Source organism: Cupressus sempervirens, chromosome 1 (assembly GCF_028749045.1).
Source record: "Cupressus sempervirens isolate cs-2001-9-10 chromosome 1, ASM2874904v1, whole genome shotgun sequence".
Lineage (NCBI taxonomy): Eukaryota > Viridiplantae > Streptophyta > Pinopsida > Cupressales > Cupressaceae > Cupressus > Cupressus sempervirens.
The window spans coordinates 669,910,823-669,931,693 of record NC_143118.1 but is presented as its reverse complement, the minus strand read 5'-3'; the positions used below and the strand labels follow the sequence as shown (position 1 = coordinate 669,931,693).

The window sequence follows — 20,871 nt, the reverse complement described above, 5'->3', positions numbered from 1 at the left end:
TTAAAAAAATTGATAGGTAATCGGTCGAAGCCTAAATTATTTATTATTATTGTTAAGATTAATTATTATTATGTGTTAATAGATTTGAACCCAAGACCTCCCCAATGAGAAGTTCGCAATTTACCGATGTGTTGTAGGTTCTTGCCTTGATTTATTTAATAATTAATTATCTAATAATCAGTTATTATGTTAATTATTTAATTAGAATATTTATTACAAATATGAATGAAAGTTATTATTTAATTTTGAATTTTATCATCAGAGGGGGATATTATAGTTCTACCCTCTCAAAATTGTTTGTCCTCAAGCAATTATGAACTCTATTTGATTGGTTTGATAACAAATTTTATCTCTTGTTACACAACTATGTTTAGTCTCTTTGATTTGAATTCGACAATATAGCCAAGACATAAAAGATCTAAGTGTATTGAATGTTATAAATGAAGTCACTTTGAGTGTTACTGTGCTAATTAGACTAGTGAACAAAAGATCGATCCTCATTTAATATTGGGTGATTGATTGAACATAATTGGTGATCGATTTATTGTATTTGATGATTAAATGACATACAATAACAAGTCATAGATTGATTGATTGATTTGATAATGGTGAGTTGCCTCAAATGAATTACAAGTATATTTGATTGACATCTCCGTAATCAAAAGATATAGTTTGATTGATCATCATTTTGTTGTAGTTGATGATATGTTTTATGGTCTCTATGGTGATCATCAATATACATTTTGAATTGAACTATATTTAATAGTTGTATTGATCTCAGTACCTCTTTTGCTTCATACATGACATCCTTAAGAGGATAAAAATTTGAATGTCGCAAGGTGCCAAATGCTCATCTACGAGAAGACTCTTCAAGGCATTAGAAACCATGTCCTTACCCATCTTGAAATCTACCTAAGGAGCATTTACACTTCCTCTCCCATATCGACAAGAATAACTTGTATTTATGAAAATATATCCATCATTTGAGAAATCATGTTTATAGGCTTCCTTATCACTTATATTCAAGAGTTTAATCTTTTATTGATTGAAATGTTTATAACTTCACTTACCCTACAAGATGGCAAGATCACAGCTCTGATACCACTGTAATGTCCCCACTATTAGGGTTAGTTTGGGAGAAGTAATACTTGTAAAACAAATGTTAGAACTTAAACAATAATAAATCTGACTACACTATTCTACACTCTCTCTTAAACCCCAACCTTAAAGATGTCTTCAGATCGGGTTTCCTAACCCTTAGTGACTCCATTGTCTTCCCTGAAGGGCAACCCTTAAGATTCTTCTTGGACAAGACATCCTCTATCCAAGGCCAATCACATATGCATATGTTGACATCATCGTAATATTGTGGCACATGGAGATTTTCTATTAGTCCTAGTCATGGTGGTCAGATGGAGACCTTAATGCCTCACATACCCCATGCTAGAGATTCTCTTAATCTCCATGGTGCCAGTTCAATGACCTTGACACAATATTATCCAAGATCCAATATTCCTCACATTAGAAACTATATTATCATAATAAAGTATATTCACATTATTCAACAAATAAAAATCATATTATAATATATATCTAAATATATAAAAAATATAAATTATAATTCACATTAAGTACAAATGATCATTTACATATTACTCTTCAAAAATTTCCTAATGTTCTATATATTCACACATTTATCCTTTTATCCATAAATAAGTTGAATAAATAAATATTAACTTATATATATAAAATCATACCCATAAATAATGTTGGAAGAAAATATTAAAATTTGTCATTTTTACCTTACATAGTGGTGCCTCCTACAATTTCGGGCTGACTTGGAAAATACATAATATTTTGTTTGATTGTAATGCCCGTGATCTTCCCTTACCTTTTTTTTATTCTCCGTTGCTTCACATATTTTACATGGATGCCACTTTATTTATTGTAAGTACCATGTCTTTAACACTACATGTTATCTCCCTGTCATATTACTTGGTTCCCTTTATTTATTGCTTTGCTTACTTTGTTCGAATATGTTTTTTTCCTATTCTATTCTTTCATCCCTCAGTCCATATGCAGTTTATATCCCTATACTCCCACCTTTATGGGATGTGTACTTTAGGCGCGTCCAATGACGCTATGGAGTTTACATTTAATATTTTGGAGATTAGTTTATAGTCTAGAAATAATTATTAGTTTTATACTTACATTGTTTCTATGTTTTTATTAAATATGATACCTTCTATTTTAATTATTAATTTCATATATTGATTGATTTATTTAATAATTATTTATCTAATAATCAGTTATTATTTTAATTATTTCATTAAAATATTTGTTACAAATATGAATGAAAGTTATTATTTAATTTTGAATTTTATCATCCGAGGGGGATATTACAAACTGATCCACATTCATGAGGTGACTTTTCCACTTCTTTTTCATGTTTCTCTCCCTCTTTTTGTAAAGATATCGATATTTACCACTATGCTAATTCGAGCAACTTTTGCATTTTAAAGCCTAAAGACTTGTAAATTTGGAAAATGATTGGAAATGGTCTAAAATGATTTTAAATGATGCAAATTGACCTTACAAAAGATTATTTAACTAAAACTAAGCAAAATTCCTCAAAAATCACTTTTTTTGCCTATATGAGGCCTAATAGGACCCAAAATACCATAGTTTGCAAACTTTCCAAGTAATCTCAGAGTTACCGAGTACTCTCAATTATTTTTGCTGGCCGAGTACTATCAAGTTTAGCTCTCGCATATTTATAGATGTAAAAAAGTGGGTAAAAAGCATCAATGCAGAGAAAACATTAGATTAGATGCATTTTTCATATAATGATAATGCTATCTCATTTTCTCTGTTGAGATGTCAATTTCTAATTTGATACATTTTGTAATTGACTTCTACAAAAAATATATGTTTCTTTAAGAGATTTTTAATATTAGTATTTCTTGAGTTGCTGAGTTTTTCCCGATTTTTTGTCAAGTATATGGCGAGTTTTTGCCAAGTTAAAAATTTTGGGCTTGCCAAGTACTCTCAGAGTCCGAGTCCACAAACTATGAAAAATACCATAGATATCACAAAAAGCAATTTTATATATATTGAGAGACTCTTTGTATTATAATTAAAAGTCTCTTCAATTTTAAATGCGAGTATCTTCAGATTTCTGATTTCCAAACGCATGATGCAAGTCTCTTTATATAATAAAATGTTAGGTATTTAGAACGAAACACCTAGCACACCTTGGATGCCTTGTCATGTTCTCTTGGAAATATCATCATAAATCTCTTCTATAGTTGTTGATGCAATAGAGAGTTCATAGTTTTAACATATAGCAATATCAAAGGTAAAAATATCTATCACATCTATAAGCTTCAACACTCCCCCTTAGCAAGAGAGAGATCTTTATTATGGCAGGCGCACATAGCTACAACCAAAGATGTCAAAAACAAATTCTCATCACAGATTTTCTCATTAAAACATTGTTATCTCAGCATAACATGTAATATCCCCCTCCAATAATGAAAATGATATTAAATTACAATAGTCAATATCCCTAGATAATTAAGTAAAGAATAAAATATCAATTATAGATTAATGATGATATTGCCCATCTATATATTGACCAATTTATAAATAATTGGTGAATAACATTAGTTACTTCATTATAAAATATATTAACTAAATAATATTAGTTACTTCAATATGAGATATATTAACTATTTAATAACAATCAGATTAATTATTTAATAAATAATTACAATTAATAAACAAATAACTAAATAACCTAATATCTAAACAAATAAATTAACAACTAAAACAAATTCACCAAATTAAAAAACAAATTTTGTAAACACTAATGGGTCTCATGTCACATGTGTCAAAAGACACGAACCAAACGATATATAAGGAGTATATATACTACGTCGCCGATAGCACGAAGGGAATATCAAAAAATATATGAAGGCAAAAATCATGTTTAAAGAGGACGATATCAAACATTAGTGTCAATGCCTATTGAATGACAAGTAGAAAGTTACCAGTCACAAAGAAAGTAACAAGGTAAAGAAAGGAACCAAAAAATACACGTAACATCACCAGCGAAGAAATATTACAAGACACGAAAGAACATGATGCAAGCAAGGGACCCACCACTAATAATAAAGGGAGCCAAGAAACACGATGGAGAAGGAAACAGGAGGCGAGCCCACATTTCAATCAGCACCCATCCGATGTGGCAAACATCGCATTGTTTAGCATATGAGCATATTAGAAAGGCGAACCTTATTGGTGTGACCCATAAATGAAGCGAATAAATAAAAGGTGGCAAATAGTCTTAACACTCCCACATGGATTCCACTAGCAAGAGATAAAGCCAAACACGCAAAAGTATGTCCCACCTCCCTTCAACAGAACATGTGCCCTATCAAAGAGGGAATGCCAATGTGAGGGACATAATTGATTGTGCAGCGATAGTCGGTAAAATTAGAAGAATAGCGAGGGACCCATTTGATCAAGTACAAGGCGGTAAAAGTATTGGGCAGTGATCCCAAAGGTAAGTTAAGGTAGAGTTTACTTCCTTACATTATTAAAGTATATATATATATATATTTAGTTCCTTTTATAATGTGGTCTATATATATAATTCAGAATAATGCATTGAGGCCATTTATAGTAATTCAAGAGTGGTACTTAGAAATCTATATTAAAGAGATTAATATCTTTCTTACTTAGTTCCCATAGTGTCAATATAGGGATGATACTCAACTGTATAATAATGGCTAAGTACTAGTATAGGGATCGAGGGTATGTTTGTATAAATGGCTAGATGAGTAATAAATATAACCTCATAGTGCCAGTGCAGGAAGTAACATCCTTGTATAAATGGCTATTGTGTCAACGAAGAGATGAGTAACCCTGAATGAATGGCTATATGAGAAATGGATAATATTGTGTCAATAAATTGGATTGACACCATGGAGATTAAGGGAATCTCTATCATGGGGTATGTGAGGCATTAAGGTCTCCATCTAACCACCATGACTAGGATTAATAGACAATCTCCATATGCCGAAATATTCTGATAATGTTAACATTTGCATATGTGATTGGTCTTGGATAGAGGATGTCTCGTCCAAGAAGAACCTTAGTGGGAGCAAAACATGAGAAGACGGCAAAATAGCTAAAGGTTAGGAAGCCTGATTTGGAGATGTCATTAAGGTTGGGATTTTACTAGAGGGTAGAATAGTATACTTAGATTTGTTATTGTTATGATTCTAACAATTGCTTTGTAGGTACTACTTGTCCCAAGATAACCCTAATAGTGGGGACATTACAATGGTATCAAAGCAATGAAGATGAATTGATCAATCTGCCTAATCGAAGGAAGGGAATACATAAATAAGTTTAATAATATTCAAAAAGGAGGAACATTAATTCAAAATGATCATTTGCCAACATATAGAAGTCATTCATTAAATATATTCCATTGAATAAAATTGTCAATTGCAACAACAATGCCTTCAAACAAAATCATCTTCTAAAGGTTAATCATACATTGACCCTTCAATTATGAAGCCATCAATGAAATAATTTAAATTGGATTTAAAATAACAAATTACTCCAACCTAGAAATTACTCCAACCTAGACATTAAGAGATCTATTTTTCATCAAATGTGAATAAACTAATAAGTTAATCACCTTGAATTATGTTCAATCATTCACCCCGTATAAAAAAGGGATCAATCTTGTATGTACTAACCCAATTAGAATATGACCCATCAAGTAGAACCATTCATAGGATATTCAACTTTGGTTGTTTAAACTCAATTTGGAGATGGAACAAACCGATGTAACAAGATCTAAAGGTTCATTAAGATCCAACAAATCAAATGAGAATCATAATTACTTGAGGACAAGCAATTTCATGAGGGTAGCACTGTAATATCCCCCTCCAATAATGAAAATTGATATTAAATTACAATAGTCGATATCCCTAAATAATTGATTAAAGAATAAAATATCGATTATAGATTAATATTGATATTGCCCATCTATATATTGACTAATTTATAAATTATTGGTAAATAAGATTAGTTACTTCATTATGAAATTTCAAATATATTAACTATTAATTAACAATCAAATTAATTATTAAATAAATAATTACAAAAAATGAAAATAAAACTAAATAACCTAATACCTAAACAAATAAATTAAATTCTAAAACAAGTTCACCAGGTTAAAAAACATACTTTGTATACACTAATGGGTCCCATGTCACGTGTTGTGTAAAAAGACACGAACCAAATGATATATAAGTAATATATATACTACATTGCCTATGGCACAAAGGGGACATCGAAAAATATATTAAGGCAAAAATCATATTTAAAGGGGGTGATATTAAACATAAGTCTCAGTGCCAATCAAACAACAAGGAGAAGGTTACCAATCACAAAGAAAGTAATAAGTAAAGGAAGGAACCAAAAAATACAAGTAACATCACCACCGAAGAAATATAACAAGACAAAGAAGAACACAATGCAAGCAAAGACCCATCACTAATTAAAAAAGGGAACCAAGAAGGAAACAGGAGACACGCCCACATTCCAGTCAGCACCCATCCAATGTGGCAAACCGCGCATTGTTTACCATACAAGCACATGAGAAAGAAAAACCTTATTGGAGTGACCCATAAATGAAGTGAATAAATAAAAGGTGGCAAACAATCTTAACAATCCCACGTGGATTACACTAGTAGGAGATAAAGTCAAAACACAGAAGTATGTCCCACCTCCCTTCAATGGAACATGTGCCCTATCAAAGAGGGAATGCCAATGTGAGGGGTAGGGATTGACCCTGCAGCGCTAGTCAATAAATTTAGAAGAATAAAGAGGGACCCATTTGGTTAAGTACAAGGTGGTAGAAGTATTGGGCAGCGATCCCAAAGTGATGCAATACAGAGAAGGTCCATCCTTTATAATCTGCAAAATAGCTTCAATATCATCTTGAAAAGACATTTAAATTAAGAGGCATTCTGAACAATAACATTGTTTACTGGATATAATGATATCATGTTTGATAAACAACTCACCAACACTCTCTGTCTTACATGCCGGATCAAACTTATCACAAATTTGTATACCCTATCTTCCTTACCATTCGAGGGTGAACAAGGTTCGAGTGATGGTTACACGAAAACCATGGAAAACACAATGTAGTCAGCTATCGGGCTCCTTCTTTACACCAAACATATCAACACCAACTTCAATATCAAACTCAACCAAGTATGAGCACTTTGTGGTAACAATTTCTGCCTTTCAGGTCTCGAGTTCATCTTTACCATATTCATGCTACTTGTCATTTATCAAGTACTAACAAAGCATGGTTTCTCCTATATCCATACTCGGGCTACATTAGTTACCTTGCTATTAACAAGAGTGCAGGACTTTATGTATTACCGTCTGGCTATATGCTTGGCATGCATACATACGAATACCACGAGCCTCTCTCCATCCCAGAAAGGTCTCCTCGGGTCTTGACGTCCACACAGCATGCTCAAACAGTTTGCCACCTTTCAACTTGTGAAAAATACATTCACAACCAACCAAGCAATATCCGGTTCCTTCCTCTCAAACTCAAGCCATGCCAAGGGATGATAACCGTTTTTTTTGAAACCGTCTCAAGTCTTGACTCACACACTATGTAATGCCTGTTCTATCCCACAAAATCATTGCATCGACTTCTCCCATAGCTTGAATCCCGAAACAATAACTATTATGTTCTTTCACTGCAAAATCTTAATTGACTACATAGTAATAACCACTAATAATAACCATTAAGATCTTCCAGAATAAGACAATAGGAAAATTGAACGTCATTAAATAGAAATACATATTTCTTTTACTAAATCATCTGCAGATTACAAAGGTATGGTTTGGAATTTCTTTCTATTCCCTCTTTCTTCCCAACTATTCTCTCCCTATTGACTCTCTATTGATTACAATGGTGCCTATTTAAAGCACAAGTTTCTTGGGTAGTTATCAAACTTCCATCCAACTAATTACATTTAATATGTAATACAGTTGACTATTACATTTAACATGTAATATAATGTTTTGGGGTTTTCCCAAGAATACATGATTGTTGAATAACTTAACCATTACAATAAACTTCCCGACACTAGACAATGATTTTAACGAGATTCTAAAGTGGCTTGAAATATTAAATTCGAGAATGGAGGTGGTGCTCCTGCATCACAAAATTAAGGTAAAGTTTACTTCCTTACATTACTAAAGTAGATGAATATATATATAATTCAAAATAATGCATTGAGGACATTTATACTAATTTAAGAATAGTACTTAGAAATCTATATTGAAGAGATTAATATGTTTCTTACTTGAGTTCCTATAGTGTCAGTATAGGGATGATACTCAACTCTATATAAATGGTTAAGTACTAGTATAGGGATCGAGGGTATCTTTGTATAAACGCCTAGATGAGTAATAAATAGAACCTCATAGTGCCAGTGCAGGAAGTGAAACCCTCGTATAAATGGTTATCATGCCAGTGCCAGAGATTTGTAACACTATATGAATGGCTAGATGAGAAATGGATAATATTGTGCCAGTCCATTAGACTAACACCGTGGAGATTAAGGGAATCTCTAGCATAGGGTATGCAAAGCGTTAAGATCTCCATCTGACCACCATGACTAGGATTAATAGTCAATCTCCATGTGCCAGAATATTCTGATGATGTCAACATATGCATGTGATTGGCCTTGGATAGAGAATGTCCCATCCAAGAACCTTCATGGGAGCACTGCTTGAGAAGACGGCAGAATAGCTAAGGGTTAGGAAGCCCGATCTCGAGACGTCATTAAGCTTGGGGTAAAATTAGAGGGTAGTATAATATAGTTAGATTTGTTATTGTTATGATTCTAACAATCATTTTGCAAGTATTACTTGTCCCAAGATAACCCTAATAGTGGGGACATTACATAACATTATTCACCATAGCTACTTTATAAAAGCATAAGATTAAAAGGCATAAAGTCACACCCATGACTTCCACCATGCCTATTCGTAGAGGGTGGATCCACCATACCTACTCACAGAGGGCAGAACGAGGGCATTCACCTCAAACCTCTCCCAAAGAAGAATGCATTTCCACCATGCCTAGTCGTAGAGGGTGGAACAAGTTGTTCCCCCTTGAACTTTTCTGATAAAGAAGAACTCATTAGCAACATATATAAGAATGGTTGAGATTCTCTCTCAACAAAGACTCCCTCTCAGCAAAAGCAACATTCTCACTGCTTTGATTACCAAAATAAGAGAGTTAATTCCAAATTGATCAAGCATAGAGCTTTAGTAGTCATATTGCCACACAAGCTTGCAAACAATTAGAGATTCTCCCTCTGTCACACAAACTCCCTCTGAAGTTGAATGGTCTCCCTCTGAATATCATTTCTTCCTCTTTAAAGAAGGTACGTATCATCAAATCAGTCTCATGACTGCAAGCAGTGTCCCCATGTTCATTTCTATAGTTTGCATTACTTTGCATATAATCTCTCATCATCCCATATCTACTTCGTTCAATATACATTGCACTTCTTTGACACAAAATTTTGCATGCTCACTTTGTTTTCCTTCACTTTCAAGCACATCAAATACTTCACTCGCCCATGTGTCCTTCAAAGCTTGATGGTAGCTCATGCAGTGAGATTAATGTTTCCATCAGGTAAAAAGGTTTTTAAGTGGTACTAAACCAAAGGTAAAAACCTGGAACTCAAAGCACTTATGGATAAGGTGTTCCACATAATCTGCAATGGTTGTCCTTAGCTCCTCTGAGGGTTAATTCAGCTAAATTCACGCAATCAGCTGTGGTTCTCTCTCAGCTTTGGTCCATCTTTTTGGGTCCAAGTGTCGTGTGACAACTGTTGCTTCATCAAGCAAGAAGATATTTGGTTGTGCCCAGCCTTCATGATCACTCGTGCAAATTGTCCTTAGCTATCCCCATGTTTCTATCTCTTAAACTCTACCTCAACAAAGAGAGAGACACCGCCAAAGTTGTTTTAAGGTGTATCATTTGTACAAAATACTAGCCTTTAGATGGTTTACCTTCCAAGAATATCTATCCGCAAACAAGCCTGTAATGCTGCAATCGCTTTCAACTCCAGCACCTGTGTCAATTCCCTAGCGAGAAGGAGACTTCTTCTCCGACAAAGTATTTTGTAAGATCCAATATGTACAAATTTCCATTAATAACTGAGAATCCTGCAAGAAAATGGCCACAACCCTGAAATTGCAACAAGTTTAAAACAAAGTCTAATCAAGACACAATATTTGTAGGTTAACTCGTCCAAAAAACCTTGCACTCAAAAGTATCAGTAATTTCAAGACCATGGCACAATGAATGTTTTCTAAATGGACTCTAAACCAGCGGCTCTTTTCCTTTTACATAATCAATAGAGCCACACGCTAGACAAGAAGGCAAACAACTCCTTCAAAAGACCAAAACCCTCATTTCAGCCTCTCATTGAACACAGCCCAAAACTCAAACCAAACCCTAACTTGGCCAGATCATCCAGTGACTTCAAAAATAGCCAAGCCACTTCAACACCAGCTAAGCAAAGCATTCCAAAATAGGATAACCACACCTGAAAAAAGTAGTATAAGACTGTGGAGAGCGGCAGGATACTTGTGGGCCAGCGAGAAAGCCCCTCTACATATACAATCCACCTTCCTCAATTCAGTATCAGAGAATTGTAACACTCGGAGACACTCGAAGATTCGAGCATAGCACCTCTGATCATGTATGATTACTATGAAGGAATAATAAAAACATTAATGGCAACAAAGAAGACAATACACTCGGTGATGAAGACAACCGCTGAAAAAGAGAATCGACGATGATTAATGAAAAGATGCTAGCAATGCTAAAAACTAACGACCATGAGTCGTCGGAAAATATTGACACAAGTTCAAGTTATATAAAATTAGAGTGTAGTAACACATGCATAACTTATGCCAAGTCAGTGTCATACTTGGAACCGAAAGAAGAGTTGACAGAAGAGACCATGACAAAGAAGAGGTATGCATTTGACGAAGATACTAGCTATAAAATGAACATAGAAGACCAAGAAAAACGCTAGAAAATATGAAGATAATCGTAACAATAAAAACTCCAATAGAGACATGAGCAGAGCCATAAAGAACATCACAAAGAGTGCAGATAAAAATCTAAGGCAGAAAGACCATAGTTGCAGAGAAATTTCTGAGAGCTTAAATGTCATAGTCTCAAGTATGCAAGATCTCTTTCACAGCTATATATTTCATTCAACACTTACATGTTACCTACAAAATACTTATTCAATCTGCAACAAATACGAACTAGAGAACAAGAGAATTTCCTTATTTGTTGTCATTTAACCTAGCTTTGATACCATGTTAATGTTTTGCTCAAAAATAAAGATAAACAGCAATAACCAAAATTAAGAACAAGGGCACAAAAAGACACAACAATTTACCCTAAGGAAACCCTCCAACTTGAGGGGAAAAACCCAGCCACACCAAGAAAATTCCTTTATTATTAAATAATAAAATGTCAGTATAATGCTTTCAATTGAATACCATATCACACAAAGAAATCATATATATATAGATAGATAGATAGATAGATAGATAGACTCTTATATCATTACTAAAAGTCTCTTCAATTCAAATGGGAGTTCCTTCATATTTCTAAACGCTTGTCTCTTTGAATGATGCAAGTCTCTTTATATAATATAATGTCAAATATTTAGACGGAGACACCTAGCACAGACACCTAGCACACCTTGGATGCCATGTTGTGCTCTCTTGGAAATATCATCATAAATCTCTTTTGTAGCGGCTGACTCAATACAGAGACATTTTCTCAATTTCAACATATAGCAATATCAAAGGTAAAGATCTCTATTCCAGCTATAGTCTTCAACATCCTACAAGGTTCCTCTACTCCCCAGTCAGGATATTATGGCTGCTTTTTCACCTTTACAGCAATTTTCAACTGTTTACAAGGATGTCCTCAACTAGCATTGACGTCTATCATTTTAATAACCAAAAGTTGGTGTCATTCAAGCAACTTCTTAGCACTTAGCCACAAATGAAGCTTTGCAATCTGTGGATGAATCCATGGTTTATTACTATTTAGGAAAATAATCAGGTTTTCTCTGCATTTTTATTTTGAGTCATTTTTTATTCCATGTCTACACATCAAAGAACTTCTTTATCTCTTCTAGAGTTGGCTTTCTGTCCAAAGCTATGTATTTTTCTTAAAAAGATGTAAAGTGCTTTCTTCTGAATACTATCACAAATATCATTTTCAATACGAGATTTTTCAAAAGTCTCCCAAAAGATTACGCAGAATACAATAGCACCCTCCACTTTTAAGGAGCCGCCTAGGGGGGTTTTCATTTCTAGTATTCTGTCTTTCAATTGATCCTATACAGGTGTTTCCTCTAGAAACTTCTTTACCAGAAATTAGAATTGTTTGTGGAAGTAACGAACCCCTATACCATTCCCCACTATCCTTTGGTTTCTGGCTGATTGTAGGAATTTTGTGGAGCTACTTGGGAAGAATTGACCCTTGCCTCTTCCCACATCTCAAGTAAAATAACTGAATAAACATGTATGCTCTTTTTGGTCTTCAGAAAACTATGTATTCCAACTGAAAAGGTTTTGGAATGTTCCCTCATTTTTGTTTCAGATTCTCTTTACCTTGCTCTACAAAAATTTCCCTACTGTCAATTAGAGCTTCCCTCTTCTGCATTGCTATACCGCCTGACTGATGAATTGTCTTGTAAGCTTTCTTGTCCTTTTTTAATTGTAATTCCAGTGTTCAAATATATATATATATATATATATATATATATCTTACAAATGTATAGTAGCATTCATCCATAGTAGTACCATTGCTATACTGCCTGACTGATGAATTGTCTTGTAAGCTTTCTTGTCCTTTTTTAATTGTAATTCCAGTGTTCAAATATATATATATATATATATCTTATAAATGTATAGTAGCATTCATCCATAGTAGTACTTTTTTAATGAATGTTAACACCAACCATATCCTTTTTTAGATGTAATTCCAGAATTTGAACAAAAAGTATTATATTTCATACATATTTACAGTGGTATTCAACCATAGCAGTACCTTTTTAATGAATACTTATGCCAATACTTAATATGCTAAGCAAAAGCTCCGTGACCATAGCCCACCTATCAAAATACAAAAGTTGCTCAACTTAAAAAGTCTTTGTAGATCTACAATAGATGCACTTCTGCTTATTACCTTTACAGCTCGTACTGAAAGAGAGGTGAAACCACATTCCTTCGCAATCCGTTCGTCTAATTGACCTTGGCAGGAGGCAAGTTTGAAGTCACAGCCTTTAAATAATGCATTCAAACTAACAGCCACAATATGTTTCTCCAATGATGTCATTTTTCCTCCCACCTAAACAAAACAAGGTGTAAATTAGAAAATTAGTAATGGAGCAAACAATGAAGGATTTAACAAAATCATGCAAATATTAATAGGTATATTATTTGCAAGTAAATGGCCTGAAATATACATCCCAAAATGCCTAAATCATAGCCTCACTGGAAACATATCAAGTTGCATATACTATTGAAGTTCAGGAATCTAAAATGGCAAAAATATATAAAATAAAGTATATTTGAGACTCCATGAAAGAAAAATACTAATATAAATAAAAGATCTAATCATTAATTGAATAAACTTTTAGAGAAATAGGATGTCTTTTGCGTTGAACATCCCATCCACTGTTGAAACACACCAGTAACAATCCAACTCCTAAAAGAAGAGAATCACAAGACAAGTATGGGATGGATTTTTGCAAGCTGCTGTTACGATTTCAAGGGTTCAGGGAATGGAAGACAAGGAAGCAGAGGCTGCTGAAGATGGTAAAGATGAGTATCATAGGCATCTTCTCTAGTTTCTTTCAAGTAAAATTGTAAAGGAAACTTCCCCTATTCCCAGTTGCAGGCAGAGTAGCGATTCTCTCCTACCACATCACTTTATATGTTCTTCATCTTTATAGGTGGCAATTATACCATGAATAGTTAAACAAGACTTTTGTTAGTTACTAAAATATTGTTCCGAAGGGGTGTCAGTTGTGTTGTCAGTTGGAGACAGTTGGAAACTTAACCAACACTATCGATTCTATTTGTATGGAATCCAGAACAAGTGAGGGTAGGGAATTATTATGTTTTTATATAATACTCTTGTATAATCAATGAGAATAATATTCTGCCATTTGAATGTGTTGTGTGGTACTATTCTATTGTCCCTTTGTTATTAAGGTACTTGTTATATAATATTGGTAAATGATTATTGTGGTAATATCTCATTCACATTTGGCATATAACATTTTTGGCACCGTTGCCTAAAGTTCGAGCTTGGAGGTTGGGACGGTGACGAGTGGAAGGATGGAAGCATAATGGGTCGTACTTTCGACAAGCAAGTACTGATAATTGATAGTGACATCGAGGAAGAGGAAGTTACCAGGTAGGATCAATTGATAGATTACCTTGTTCAAGAGTGGAACATAGCAGTGGATGAGTAGGTATAGTGGGAGGAAAAGCAGAGGGCTCTTCCCACTAAAATGTTATGTGTCAAACTCATGGCAAATGACGCAATGTATGATCTCCTAGGAAGCATTCTATGGCTACTGGCAAGCACACTGGTGGAAGTCGAAAGGCAACGAGAAGAAGTAGAAGGAGAACAATAGAGACAGCATATACCAAAATAATACGAAGAGAGGAATCTAGGGAGGAGGAACCCCAAGACACCAGTAAGCGTGGTGCACCTGGCAATTCCAAAAACTAATGCCCCTCCCTCCTACCAAACAAAGACAAAAGGCATACTAAAGATGAAGCGCAAATGGAGAAGGAAGTAGAAATTACCCTACAGAGATCACTTAGAATCCAAGACCAGAGATGAAGCGCAAATTGAGAAGGAAGTAGAAATTACCCTACAAAGATCACTTAGAATCCAAGACTAGAGACGAAGATAACAACAATTGCTACAAGAGGAAGAAAACTATTTTAGCCCTTCCACCCAGAGTCAAAACATCCAAACATTGACCCATCAGAAGTGGAAGGATAGTACACAAGAATTATCCTTCCAAAGTATATCATGGAGACAGGAGGGAGAGATAGCAAGGAAAGAAACCTCTCACCATCAGAACCATCTGAGTACTCAAAGGAAGGAGAAGAGCGAAAAGAATTCAAAGGGGATGTGGCGGACCTCTTCGACAACACCTTACGGAAAATAGGGAGCCTTGCTATATCGAACATAAGGATAGGGAGAACAAAACCAGAGACTCCAAGGAAAAGAGAGTATAGACACCACTACGAAGAAGGCAACCAAGACATAAATGACAAAGGTGGAGGGGTAGAAGACCCATGCGTTTTCGAAGATACGGTAGTCAAAGGTGTCGAAGACGCATAGGGGTGCAGAGGAGGAACCAACTCACTAAAGTCTAATAATGATACCTATGATATGTGGCAAATGGAAAACACCTCGAACAAGCAAAAGTTGTCTAAATTTAGTGGCAATAGATCAGAAGATCCTCTATGCCACTATAAAACGTATGTGACCATCTAGAAAGCAGGACGACAAGAGGACAAGGACTATTGTTGTAAAGCATTTCCCACCACCTTGAGGGGCACAGCAATCGATTGGTATATAGACCTTCTAGCAAGGGATACAACAATGTGGAAGGATTTGAAATAAGCCTTCCAAGAAAAGTTCAAGCTCCTCCACAATGACAACGAAATAGTACTCGAGATATGCAATATGTAGCAAGGGAAGAATGAGACAATTTAGGCCTAATAGGTTGAAGGAACTAATCAGCAAATTGGAAAGCCAATCGGCAGATGATCTAAAGTAGAGATGAATTATAGAGGGTTTAACACCATTTATCCGAAAGGAGATGAAGGTAGTACCGCCATCCTCGTACACAAAGGCATGCAATAGAAAGATGGATATTGAAAGTGAGAACAAGACATCACGAGGCAAAAAGAGGGTAAGTGATGGTGACACCTTGGATGGTGACAATAATGGTGAGTCACGAACGATCTAGGCACTCCATAAGGACATGTTAAGGATGATGAAGGAAATGAGGATGGAAAAAGAGATAAAAGAAAACAAGAAAATATGGTCTATTAAGTGCAAGAATGAAGGGCATTCAAGAGTCAACTATCCCAAAAAATCATTCTATGACATTTGTCAAGTACTAGGACACCCATTGAAAGAGTGTCTGTACAATTTAAAAGTAAGGAGTAGCCAAGTACTCCTAATAGCCAAACAAGTCACCTCGCCTATCACACTGCCAAGAGCCACCACCTCAAATGCCTCCTCGGGAGGCTATCAAAACAATAGGCATGGAGGCAATAATAGCAACAACAATACACTACACAACCACGTCAAATACGATGCAAGGGAGTGATTGACGCTTCAATGCAGGAGATCCAATGAATGGGGACACTTCGCATGAGAATGGCAAAGCAATCAAAGTGAGAAAAGCATGTTATGCAAATGGTGTGGGTCGGGGAACCATGAAGATGTTGATTGCCCTAAGCGCAAAGTCGTGAACTTGATAGCAATAAAAAATCTAACAGAGGAAGTTTTGGCAATCACCAAGTCCCAAACCAAGAAAGCCACATACGCAAATCCACACACTAAGAAGGAAAGGTTGAAGGAAGCTAGAAGGGAAATGTAGATGGTAATGGAAAAAGAACACAAACAAATCCATGAGGTCACAAGTACCCCAACTAGGTCAACATCTGAGGCTAACAACATAAAACAAATGTTGCAAGCCATTGTACTAGTACGGATAGCAAACCTACTAGAAACATTGTCATAATTGGAAGTGGTAGTTTCCAACGTGGAAGACACCAATGGCAGCCAAGGGAAGGGCAAGAACACGAATGATGGAGAGAGGAGGAACACCCAAGAGGACCTTGTGCCAACCGAACAAATGTTGCTCACAATTGGGGTAGGAAGGACCCCTGTTGTAGTCAAAATGGAGATCATTGGACACACACTCACCAATACCATTGTGGATGGAGGATCGAGAGTAAATGCACTCTTGAAAGAGACAAGGGAAGGCATTGGTAAACCAATACTTTGGTCGCCAATATTCCATTTAGTAGGAGCAAACCAAGATGGCATAAAGCCACTAGGACACTCATGGCTCAGAAAGTGATCATGGCAACACAACAATTTTTTCTTGACTTCAAGGTCATTACTCTCGAGAGGAAGGACTTCAACGCCCTCCTTGATAGAGGTTGGTTCATCAACAAAAGCCAACCGAAACTAGGAAAACATACTATCCATTGAGAGCGAAGGGAAGAAATACATCATTAACCTCAAAAATCAAACAATAAGTCAAGAGTTGGCATCTGACTTTGAATCAGAGGAGGGGGAGTACGACGAGAATGGAGGGATAGAGCCAAATGACGAGTGTGTCCTAAGATTAGGAAGTTGCTCGGAAGATGAAACCAACTCCCTTAATGGATTATTCCACTGCATGATGGAGGATTATGAGTTATTCCAACCTAATTGCCACATGTTGGAATTACAGAAATATATGGAGATGGGGATATATACTTGACAAATTATAAGTACAAGGAGGGGTAGCCAGCATGAATGACACTCTTGCCCATCAGTTCAAGAAGGACGAGGAAGTGAAATACAAGGAACCAAGTAAAAACAAATGAAATTAGGAAAAAAGGAAGACCCGAAGGTAAATGTTCAGGATAAAGAAGAGAGATTCAAAAAGGAAACACGAGCACACGAAGAAACTCAAAACCGAAGTATTCAATCAAGGTATGGAAAAAAATTTAAATGTTTTTTTAGGAATACTAAAATTGAAAAGGAGAAATTGGGGAAAAGTATGTAAAAAGAAACTTGTAAATAGAAAAAGGACCAAAGGAGAACCAATCCTCATTAAAATGTGGAGCAAGATAACCCCACCAAAAGCGTATAAAGGGTCCACACTAGAGGCCGAAAAAAAACATAACCATCGCATAAGGGTCTATACTAAGCATAAAGATGGAATCCTAGTAACAAGATAGAAAACTACACAACTCGTACCAAATACCAGAGAAAGTTATCACCAAGTCGTACAACTCCTACCCAACTCGTATACTCTGTACAGCCGACACGAGATTTTATACAAAGACAAACAAAGGAGCAAAAGTAATGCAAAGCATGGGTATTTCTCGTACGGCACAAAGAAGAACAACAATCCATACAATAGCTAGTACACTCGTACTGCATATAGAAGCTCAAACCCATACACAACAAGGAAGAGCAGCAGAAGCTCGTCTAACCGTTCACCATTAAGGTAGAGGGCTCCAAACCTATACAACAAAACCTAAGATAGTAACCCATAATCCAGCCTCTACGACAGAAATCTCCATATCATTCATACATTTCACACAGACCATACGGTGGAAACTGTTGCGAGGTTGGTGCCTTCATTCCATCTAGGTGAAGGTACCATTCAGCATAGACCAATGGAGATGTGACATGTGCTTAACTACCTCCTGTTGATCCTTGTCTCTCGCTATTGTGACATTCATTGATAGCTCAAGTTTTTGATGTAACAACAACGATACCAACAAAAAAAAGGTTGATACATGTGGGGCCAATACACCTGAAGTCACTCATATAGTGAAAAAGGAAGTTTGTACACTTGGGAGGGGAGTTTGGCAATCGAGATAAAAGGTTAGCACGTGTAGAAGGGAGCTAAGGGCTTAAAAGAAGATGGTGAGAACTAGCTACGAAACCCTAAAACAGGCCCCATGAGAAGCACTATTAGAGAAGGCAATCGCAATAGAAACCATAGCATTGTGAAGCAAGACAAGGTAATACAAATGGGAATTGTATGAAGTAAAAAGATGGCAGGACGTAGAAGGGAGATAGTAATTGATAATTGAATGAAAGTTTGCAAAGGAGAAATGGAAAATATCGAGAAAATTTGAAGGTTCTAATTTGATCTCAGCAACAGGGGTGTTGCCCCTTCACCCTCCCAACCCCCCTTGTTACATCCCAAATTTTGCCTAATTTAAAAATGTTCATATAGTCATTGAGGTTTCATGTGAAGTCAAATCACTAGTAAAATTAGTTGATCATGTGAAAAGTTTATTCATTATAATTTCATGTGAAAATGACATTTTAGTTAATTATTATGATGTTATTATGATTATTAGTATCTTGGAATCATGGCAATGTTGGTTATTCGTTATAAATTCATGTTAAGTGAAATGGTAGTTAGCTGTTATGATGTTTTATAATAAAAAAATGATAACTTATTATAGTAATTTTGATTTATTTTGACGAATATGGTACTATTGTCGAGAATTCCCTTTTTGTAGGAGCACATCGAGGGGGGGGCATTGCCAGCGAGAAATTGGGCAAGGAACACCAATCCGCCTACGGGTCAACGGGTATGAATTCTAACCACCAAGGCTAAGGGGTAAACGGCTAGGCAAGCAAGAGTATACTGTAGATTACCATGAGCTACCCGGTCAATAAATATGCATTATTAAAAAGATCACTAAACATTAAATTAAAATGTGTTAACTTACATAATTGGATGATCTCAAAGCTTCATGTGATGTTGTTATGTCTTAATATAATAATACCATAATATTTACATATGCTTGCATATGTATAGACACACACACACACACACACACACACACACACACACATATATATATATATATGTATAAATAAATATGATATGAGACGTACTTAGATGCCCACTTAATATATATGACATATACCTTGATACGTTGGATTATCACGCATATGTATATAGATGTGTATGTACATACACAAGTATAGGTGGGTATAGCATGATAATATTATATTCAAACACAAATTGAGTTATTTTTACTCCTTGGCCATAGTTTCATTATTTAATTTTGGGCGGCCATTATCTCTATTATATTTTTCATCGAGCCTTATGATAATTGGTGGCTAATTTTATAATATTACTGAATACTTGTGCTGATGGCCACTTGCACTGTACTCCTCGCCACATTCACATTTTCTTGCTTGTGACTAAGCATGCAAGGCAAAGATTTATGGTGCGAGCTCATTTGGAACAACATTCTTATCATCGACAAAGCGAATACCATCTCTTACGACCTACAATACTTTCTTACCATTTGGCTTCACATTTTTTTCTTTTGCGAGTCCCACACATCTCTCAACAAACGCATACTAGTTGCTATCTCCACATTGTTGTAGATAGTGCTTCCACCTTAATCAGGCATTGTTTTAGTTCATATTTATTATTTTGGTACCAATCTTCCTACATCAGGCGTCAATAAATCGATTGCTACTTTCTTTGCATTACACATAGCAACCAATGACTGTGATTACCAACATTGCTCAAGAACAAATCAAGCACATCAAGAGACAGGCTACAGTCAAGTCAAGAAAATACCTCTGGTGAATTTTATTCTTTTAAATCAATATAGTGAGGTCGTAGTTGTATCCTGGATTGGAAAGAAATATTAAAATTGTTACAACTTGATCCAATATGATCTAATATTTTCTTTCATTATATGACAATAGTAGGATTGCTCCAGATGGAGCAAGATTGTGGCATTTTTCATGTAAGCAATTTCTTTTTAGAATCATAGTTAATTGAAGTAATGTCCAACGTGTGAGCTTATAGAGAGGTATCTGCAATATATTCTTTGAGATAAGAGACCGCATCATTATGAATCAAGAATAAATTTCAAAAATTATTTATCTTT

General features: G+C 35.3%; 1 protein-coding gene across 1 annotated transcript in view; it reads right to left on the bottom strand.

The window, feature by feature from the left end:
• The window catches only part of LOC149579654 (rhodanese-like domain protein), a 132,962-nt gene that overhangs the window by 85,232 nt on the left and 26,859 nt on the right, over positions 1-20,871 (bottom strand). Inside the window, exon 2 of the mRNA XM_089786385.1 lies at positions 13,358-13,519. Coding sequence (XP_089642511.1) covers positions 13,358-13,519 — 162 coding nt within the window. The remainder of the gene's footprint in view (positions 1-13,357; positions 13,520-20,871) is intronic.